Genomic DNA, 9,607 nt, shown 5'->3' on the forward strand with positions numbered 1-9,607 from the left:
AAAAATCAGGCCTGTACGAGATTCGAACCACTGACCTTCTATTTTTAACTTTCATATATTCATTGTATCTAATATAACTTTGAGCTGTAATAGTCTAGCTCTGTTTCTTACATATTATCAAGATTTGTAGCTGATGCTGAGTTATCCAATTCGAAGCCTTTGTTGTTGTCTAATGAATCACATTCCGAATGAGTAGACTGTTCCCGTTTATCTTTGGCCTGTTTTTTGAAGCTGGCAGCAATGGAAATCTGTATGGCATCACTCTTTGATTGTTTCCTTCTATTTTTATCATTTTCAGAACAGTCTGTAAAACAACCTAAGGAATGGATCGGCTATATTGAAGGCATGAAAGAGAGTGAGAATCAGAACATTGCTTGTTACTGAGAAATGTGAAAATAATCAAATTAATGACGAGTTGATCTAACACCAAATTCTCTTATATGATATATAAGAGAGTGTTTTTATTTTACTGGAGAGAATAACTATTGAGATCTTGTGAGTGACAGGGTTTAAAAGAGATATTTTTCCTGCTTCAACTGACTTACTTTCTTCAAAGAAGTTGACGGCACGTCGTTTGTTCAACACGATTCTTTTCTTGCAAATACACTGAATCCATCGTTCATGTAATGCAAGGACCCCAAATTTATCATGCATTACTACAAGAAAAGCAAAGATAAATATTATAACAAAATACAGTTCAAGCCATGCACCAATTATATTATGCAACGTCTCTCAAGTTGATGGAAATAGCTTGTGTTCACACAGTTTCATGACTAGTTTTTATCAAATCAATTGGTGCTAACTGAAAATGATGTAAAAGGTCTTGATTTCTTATTAATATCGTCTATACACAAGTCTTTTGCTATAATTCTTTTCACGAACATGTTTACCTTTGAGACTGTCTTTGTGTTAGGCCAAAAAATGAACAAGCACACTTTAGAAAGTAGTGTATTGTTGACATTGTTCAAATGCAATGGCTCAAAAATCTTAATTTTCAAATCCCAGCCATGAGAATGATGTTGGTGATGGTACAGATACTTTATGGAATCCCAATGCAGATATAATATAACTAAATGTTTCTACGATTATCCTTTAAAAATCGTCCTTGCAATCTTTTTTGTTTTCAAATAGCATTTTGGTAATTTTGCATTGTCATACATGAACTAACCTGATTTGAACTTGTGCCACTTTGGAATTTGCCATTCTTTCCTTTCAAATCCAATATCCTCTGGATTGTAGCGCAAATGTTTAAAGAACTCCTCATCATCTTTCCTGTGTGTTGTCACTGGCCGACCATGCTTGTGGGGTTGGGGCTTTCCATTCACTTGTCCAACTGGCACTGCATTCCGACTTGAACTGTTACTCGTGCACCTTTCCAGTTGCATATGTAAGTAGCATTAGCACCTCACGGACATGAGCTGTTTTAGCTTCAAACACCTTCACTGAAACGAACAAGGATCTATTGGACCATAAGAACAACTTATTCAAGCTTTTTACCCTAGTGAGTGCTTATTGAAGGATAAATGTTATAACAAGTAGGTGAGGCCAGGTTGACCCCAAAAAGCTAAATGAATAGGCTAAGTTATGTCAGTTCATTTTTTGTTATGAAAATTGCTTGCAACTAACTCATTTAACTTTTTTTTAAATATTGACACCATTGAGTGGGACAGGCTCTTTATGTTAAGACATGCATGGATTGGTCATGCATGGAAACATGGAACACTGATGAGAAAGTTGCTTAACAACAAGTTCTCTTTTGAAGTCCAAGTATCTTTGGAAAGCAATTATCCCATTGTTCTTGACTGTCGATAGAAAATATCCTGCCTTTAAGCCACTCGGGCAATATCGGTGTAAAGTATTTCGCTGAAGCCTGAAGCTTGAACTTTTTAATATTGTTCAAAGTGGTGCATTTGTTCTTGATTCCGTAACCTCTTTCCAGGCGCTTCAAAACGGTTGAAAGAATCTTATCTTCAGTTAAATTTAGCCCAAGTTCAAAGCTCCATCTCTTCGTGGGCTTTTGCTGCCTATTGAGGTAAATTGCTCCAGTAACTGGTACAGTTGTGATAGTTTCTCGAACTGTGTCAGTTTCCGTCATCTTGAATTATGCCACAAGGTTGAAACAAGCATTAACAAGATTCCTTGCACAGCTCGTAACAATAATCATCTCGAAAATAATCTTGCCTCATACTCAAGAACGTAAGAGATTTTATATTTTAGGGGCTCGGAAAGTTAAAAAGAATAAATTATTGAAAGTAGATCGGTGTTCTCTTGTTCCCAACAATCTACTAAAGAGTTCCCTTGTTCCCTGAAAATAATTTGAAAATATCCCTGTTCCCTAAAAATAAATGTTCCAGTTCCCTTGTTCTCTAAAACCCCTGGGAGGGGCTCGCTAGTGTCTGCCTGCATAGCTGCTTTATTTAATTAATGTGGGTAGTCTGTGTATTTGAAGTCTTTCACCCAACACTTAAACCATCTTATAAATAATTTGTCCGCTTCCTGTGAGAATCGAATTAAATCCAATTTACGTCAGAAAAAATGTCAATATTTTACGTTCTATTAAACCTTTGACTCTTGGGAATGATCAGTACGTAAATTAATTTGAAAATATCCTCATTAATAAATGTTGAAATGCACCTTTAAGCTTTGAGGTAATGGGAATTTAAATAATGAGAGAGTAATACTGTTTTAATAAAAATCTAATTTCCTTGGAATAGTTAGCCACAAAATTCACTGTAATAAGTTGAGAGTTTTAGTACTCTCCAATCTTGGGAATCAAAGGATAAATTTGATTTTTTCCTATAATGACTAATGTCTGTTGACGAAGTTGCTGATCTGTTTTATTGGGTGATCACATAACTGGACTGATCAAGTGGTTTGCAGATGCTCAGTGTTGAAAAAAAAGAAAAAAAAAGAAAAAAAAGGAAATGAACATTTCAAGAGTGGCTGTTAAGTTGCAACAAATCCAGCTCAATTAAAAATGAAACTGTGTGTGTTCTATCCTTCCTGTTAGGACATTGATGTACTATCGCTGGATTGATGCCGTAGATTTGACGTCAAGACTTTACTTTCCAAAAGCCTCACAAAGGAAATGGGACTTCTTCTTTTCAATGTTCCAGCGCACTATTAAAGAGTACCTAAATGGGCATGGTATGGGCCGTCACAATAAAGAGGAAGTTTATTCCATTGCAAAGAAAGACTTGCAGACCTTGTCCGATTATCTGGATGTCAAACCATTTGTCATGGGCCAGGAGCCTACAACTGTGGATGCGACAGTGTTTGGTCTTTTGGCAGAATTTGTCTGGCAGGACAAGGCCTCCCCACAAAATGCAGCAATTCACAAGGATTTTAAGAATCTGTTAGGTTATTGTGAGAGAATGAAAGAGAAATATTGGCCAGACTGGGATGACACAATTGCACATAGAAAAAAATTTCACTCTGAAGCTTAAGTACCACAGACAAAGAATATTTTCCTAATCATGCACGCACATTGAGGTACACTGTACGTGTTACATCTGATGACCCTGAACATGTAAAAATTATGTTCTTCAACTCTTTCTACCTTAACTTCAGGATAAATGTTCTCCATACTTTTATCCTAATGAATGATTCAGCAGTATAGCACTGTAAGTAGATGTTAGATGCTGGACCCTCCTTGGGTTTCGAGGTTTAACCCAGGGGTAGGGAAAGGTCATTCATCTAGTAGAGGACAACGTTGTCCTATTGTAAATTTACCTGCCTTTGGCAAATTGTTATATACAATACAATACAATATCAGTATTGAGAAAGTAAGGAGAAAGTTTATGATAAGAAAAAGGTATCATATCTCGAGCAACTACCTCAGCGTCAAGCTTGTGGCCTGTCGTCTGCCCTATTCGAAATTTAGACAGAAGGTACGACTTCTGTTTTTCGTTGAATCTGTAAGCCTTCTTTATTACTCTGAGAGCCCAGCCTCCTTTCAGAGAAACACGAGAATCTTCCTGTCCCACAGGGGCTTGAAGCGGTGGCAGCTTTCCCACACCTTCCTCCAAATATGATTTGTAGCCAACTTTTGCCAAGTCCATTAATGAATGCTTTTCCCTGTACCCTGGTACATTTTTCAAGTGACAAGTGCTTTTCTAAGGCTGAAAGCCTTTGAGAAACACGGGTGCAGCCGTCTCGAGGACAGGAATACACCCCTGCTCCCTGACTACGTTCCATGGAAGCTTCAGAAGATGTCTCTTCAAGCACATTCTCTTCCCCTGACGATTTGTGGTGGGTACTTTTAAAGGAACGAAAATCTCCTGCAGAAAATGATTCTTGCACAATCCCTTGTCCAGGAACTTCAAAAGTAGTGAGCGAAACATAAATGCGACAGCCACACAGCTATGAAATAATTTTCGTGAATTAACACACAACCCTTTAAGGCAGCCCACGATACCATGTAAGAGGGGTTTAAAATACCCCCCTCCCTTTTTTTTTCTTGTATTATGTTTGTTTGAGCAACATTTTGTAAACATTTAACCTCTTATGGAAAATATCTTGTGATAGATGCAGATAAAATTTTTCCTTACATGTAATTAATAGAAACCTGCCGACAGAACAGACTGTTATTAACTATTAGGAAGGCCTGGGTCCATTCAGGAACTATTTACTCACCAGAAGAGGATTTTTCTATTTTGATCGCTTTCCCTTGACCGACAGAATATGCGCGCCAACAGGAAATAGAGCCCATCGAACTAAATTCAAAGTTGTTCAACTTGGGGATTCCTGTAATGGTTTGTGCATCGTCTGGGGTTTCTTCGATGGTATCCAAAGACACCATTCGTACACCTTCCAAACCGCCGTGGGATAGCAGAGCTTCCTTCAGGTCGCTGGCGGTGCAGACATTATGGCCTTCATTTATATAGGCCCTTGTGTGGCTTTTAAAGCTCGCAGCCAATCGATCTGCAACCCCTTTCCCGCCTTGAGGGGCACTGAAGTCAACACGGACTACCTTCACTCCGGTGTTCGCTGAGATTTCTTGGCACTTCATGAGCGGGCGGGAGGAGTGGTAGCAACCGGCGTTATCTTGCCTGAAGTAGGCTTTGTTGATTTCAGGATACTCTTGCTTCAATGTAGCCAGAACATGTTGCATAATTGCAGTAACGGCAGAACTTCCTTGGGTACAGGACTGAATCACATGTATAAAGGCTTGCCACTGTATCACACCCTCTATTCGTCTGTACACCACAGATATGTGCCAAGAGATACCCCTCTTACCAAACCAGTCTATCTGTAATTCGCGGTATCTCTGAGACAAGAACTTCATGGCCCAGTCATTAACAAAGAATACTGCTTCGGAATTAAGGACATCGATGACGTCCAAACGAGCCTGATCTTGGTGGTTCGACAATTCCTCAGCAAATGGCACTTCCATGACTGGATGGGAAGTGCAGCAGAGCTAGCGAGAAACAGAGCTTCGTCTTTGTCTCCTTCTGTGGTAAAAGATACTTCATCAACCGTAGTAGATATGTCGTTCAGGGTCGAATGCAAGCTTTCACACTGGTCACATAGCTCGTCATGGTTGTGTTCGTATTGCTGCCGCAGGTCAGAATCTTCGGTGTCACTCAAAGCAAATACACTGCAATGACTTGCAACTCGAGATGAGGAGCTTACGTGAACCTGAGTGGAAATATGAAACACGGCTTAACACAAAGCATGGATTACCTTGTTAGCACAGCATTAACGGCAAAAAATATATGCAATATGTATGCTTCATGGTATCTAAATCAAATAACCTCAATGATCTGAGTCGATGGAATCTATTACAAACGTAATTTACACTGAACACAAACAAATAAGGCGCAAAAACCGAGGAATATCTCCCGGCCAGGGTAGACCTGTCGTCGGAACGATGTTTTCATGTTATACTTTCATCTATTTATGAAATAAGATCACCCTGCTTAACAAACGTAATCCAATCTTTGGGTATCTTGAAACTTTCGATTGCTTACCATGAAATCGCCCGTTAGGTAGAATTTAATGATTTCACGTATCGCACTTGCCACTCCTTTCTAAGAACAAGCTCTCCCAGTTGAAGAACCAAGTCTTCTAGTTCATCGAACGCACGCGCCCCTTCTGCTGCGAAATAGTCAAGGCCTTGGAGATACTTTCTGGTTGAGGCCTTGCATTCATTCAGAACACGCAGCATCGTCCGCCCGCTGAACGCCTTAAATCCAGTCTCGTTGCAGTACTGGGTATACTGACGCACTATCCTTTGCGGTATCATGGTGCAAATAACATTCAGCTCTTCAAACAGTTGTCCAAAGGAGAGCTTCAGTGTTTTTTGTCTAAATGGCAGATCTTGCACCAAATGGGGGCTTGTTATATAGGATGAAAAGTGATCCAGCTGGTTTGGGTCGACTCTTATCCTTGATGAAGGCTGGGGGTCACTGATGCGCCGCTCCCGTGCTGAAGGCGATGCAGGTTAGCTATAGTAAAACGATATCTACTTAAGCCAGGTATGAATCTCGAGATATCACTATAATTAGAAACACCACACATCATAGAAAGAATTTGCCGTCTTGTGTCCCACCCCTGAGCTTTGTCATATGCCTCTGCTAGGACCTGAAGGTAGTTCTTAGAGGTCTCGGAGAGTTCGTCCAGCCCGAGTCCTTCATTCATGGCAGGATAAGAGACGACTGCTTGCCAAAGAGAGCCTGCATAGTTGGGTGTTAGGTCGTGGAGCACGGAAGAAAATATCTCTGCGGTTCGTTTAGTATACCAAAGCTTAGTGCTGTCACTGGCCTTTTCCCACTCAACCCAAGGTTGAGTGACTGGCTCAATGCTTTTTGACACCAGATACTCGTTCAACTTTTGAAGAGAATTTGGCTTTGAGGTCGTGCCTTCTTCACTCGTTGAAGAGACAAGGCTTGCAGTATCGGGACTCAAAAAGGTCTCGTCATCCTTCCACCCGTGGGATGATATTTCCAGAAACATCAAGTCCGTCTCTAGACCATCAGAAGATAACTCACTACCAGCACTTAATTCCACTCCCGGACGGTCTGTTTCCATCTCATGAGCCTACGAAAAAGTTTTCCCTGTAAGTATAAGTCTCTAAAACTGATTTCTTTAAATATCTCCATAAGGAATCAGTTTTGGGTAATAAAAAAATCTCAGCAGCATCACTCGGGTACTGTTGTAGGACATACGGAAAACAAACAAAGGTGATGCAGGAATTCGACTACCAAAGTGCGGCATAGCACCTCCTCCCTTGTGCCTAGATTAACAATGGTTTTGTCTGAAGGGCTTTTTCACGTGTGTTTTCTTCCTCAACTTTTTTTTTCAATTTCCAAGCTCTTATAAAAATAAATGTTTTCCTTTTTAGTTATTGTATGTAAACCATCTACGAGGTCATCAATTTATATTTGAAGCTTACTATTGTCTGTGGCTCAGGTATCTGCACCATTAGCCGAGGCTCTCTGGGGGCAGACACGATACTTGCTCCAGCGTCTTTTTAGCTACAATTTGCCCCCTGATGAACTCGTCGCATCGCCTACAAATTGCTTTAAGAAAAAAGCAAAATTAAACAACTCATATAAATTATTATTTCCAGGTATAAATTAATCAATTAGTCATCATTCCATGGGTTATCAGGCGCTCGACGAGAAAAAAACCTTGACAAAATAAATGGCAAAGCTTCCTCACTGATATAAAATCTGCTAGATTGAGATGTTTTTTTGTTTGTTTGTTTATGATGTTACAAATAAATGTGAGAAAAAGAAATTTCATGAGATCATTCATCAACAGAAGCATTTTAACTTACGCCACCCAACTGGAACTAAGGTGTTGGTGTTGCAAAAAATATACATCGATTTTCGGCTGTCCACACGGTTGCTTCCTTTTGCACTTGAGGACTTATGTGCCGCTAGATCCTTGGGAATTGCACAAAGGGTTTTGTTAGACCTCCAACGGATGCCACAGTCTGCTCTATGGCGTGGGCAAATAGTCTGGTTGAGATGTCTGCTCGATTGAGAAAACACCTGCAAAAATTAGAACACGACTTAAATCTGTTACAAGACCCATTCATAAGCATAATAAAAATAACTAGAAACACACAAAAGTCTGTGGAGAAATATTTACCGGCTCTGGCCAATAGCAGCTTCATTTCAGTTCTAGAACCTTCATCTGCACTCAGTCCAAGAGTCGATAGATGTCCAGTTACATCTTTCGTGCAATCCTCGAGTGTAACGCATTCCAGCTGACCAGGATAATCAGGAGATTTCCCGCAAGGGGTAGCCTTGCCAACAAGTGTTACATAGCTACAGAGAGCCATGAAATGACAAGTAATAACAACTTCTGAGGAGAGCACGTATCAAAGCTCAAGACTTGTCCGTGAAATAACTTCCTTTAGGTCTTTTACGAAATCTAGACTATTTGCGCAAGAGCTTCGTGGACGGTTATGACACGACACGCGACATGCTTCATCACCAGCGGAAATTGTTATAAAGATTACACCGTCTTGGTGAAGATGGTGCGAGTTGTTGGAAGCTCAATGAAAGTAAATCTGAGGTTGAAGTGTAAAAGTGTTATCGTGTGGTTATCAGACCTTGAGTGAAGTTTTTGTTTTTTTCAGTCTTTGGTATATTTATGATAGCCCATTTAGGGTCTCATGTGGTGCGTGTTTGCTGGGACCGGACGTCGGTTATGATAACTAGAAATAATTCGCATTGGTACACTGAAATGCTTGTACAGAATGCTGTTCTCCCCCTGCATTCTCAGGAATTATTGATGAATATATACATATTATCTCTATATATATGGAAAACAACCCTTTAATTTTTTTTAAGAGTCATTCAACAAACTGAGCAAGAGATATCATAGTTTTCCTACAGCTGAGGTCGTAATTTGCATAATGGTGATCGATATAACAGCCGTATGTACATTTTCGGCACTGATTTTATTTTCTCTTTGCTCTCACGCAACTCTGAATGTATGATTTCCTTTTTACCTAATATCTTGTGGCATACCAGCCAAAATTTTCAAAATTAAAGTTGATTTCAAAACCTTTTTCTACCTGGCAGAAAATAATTAGATTAGCGTTTGTTTACACAACACATATCTTCTGCTCGCTCAGGACAAAAATATTCGTGGTATTTTCAAAAGGAGGCGTTCCGATTCAAAGCACCAAATTTTACTCAGGTATCGAATAATGACATTTTATTATGAATATCTAGTTAAAAAGTTAAAACATTATGTACCAGGTATACTTTTATCGCGTTAAATTTTACCTATTTTTCGCCCCATGTACAGCACTTTTTGAGGGTGTTGCTTAGGGACAAAAAAAAGATCACAATATAGCTGTGTACGGAAAAAATTAACATAACAAAAATCGATGGGAAGACTTTTTCTTAACACATGTAAAGTTTGGTGTTAACTGAATTCATTTTAAGCCTTCAACGGAGCTTGGGTTTTGCAGTGAATTTTGGACAATTTTCCGAGCGGAAAACAGCACTTAAACCGCGTTTTCAAATTTTCTGAAAAATTAATACTCTGTGGAAAACGTTTTCTGTGACACCAAATTAACTCACACAATGTCTCTGAAATTCTGGTTTTAATGCTGACAACTTCACTCGCTTTCTTGCCGACA

General features: G+C 39.5%; 1 protein-coding gene and 1 pseudogene across 1 annotated transcript in view; one reads left to right on the plus strand and one right to left on the minus strand.

Annotated features, from left to right (window-relative positions):
• The window catches only part of LOC111324890 (failed axon connections homolog), an 8,589-nt gene extending 4,820 nt beyond the window's left edge, over positions 1–3,769 (plus strand). Inside the window, exon 2 of the mRNA XM_022928554.2 lies at positions 3,011–3,769. Coding sequence (XP_022784289.2) covers positions 3,011–3,446 — 436 coding nt within the window. The 3' untranslated portion in view covers positions 3,447–3,769. The remainder of the gene's footprint in view (positions 1–3,010) is intronic.
• LOC148741910 (uncharacterized) lies at positions 3,663–6,886 on the minus strand (annotated as a pseudogene).
• Positions 6,887–9,607: the final 2,721 nt, after the last annotated feature.

This window comes from Stylophora pistillata, chromosome 1, assembly GCF_964205215.1.
Source record: "Stylophora pistillata chromosome 1, jaStyPist1.2, whole genome shotgun sequence".
NCBI classification, from domain to species: Eukaryota; Metazoa; Cnidaria; class Anthozoa; order Scleractinia; family Pocilloporidae; genus Stylophora; species Stylophora pistillata.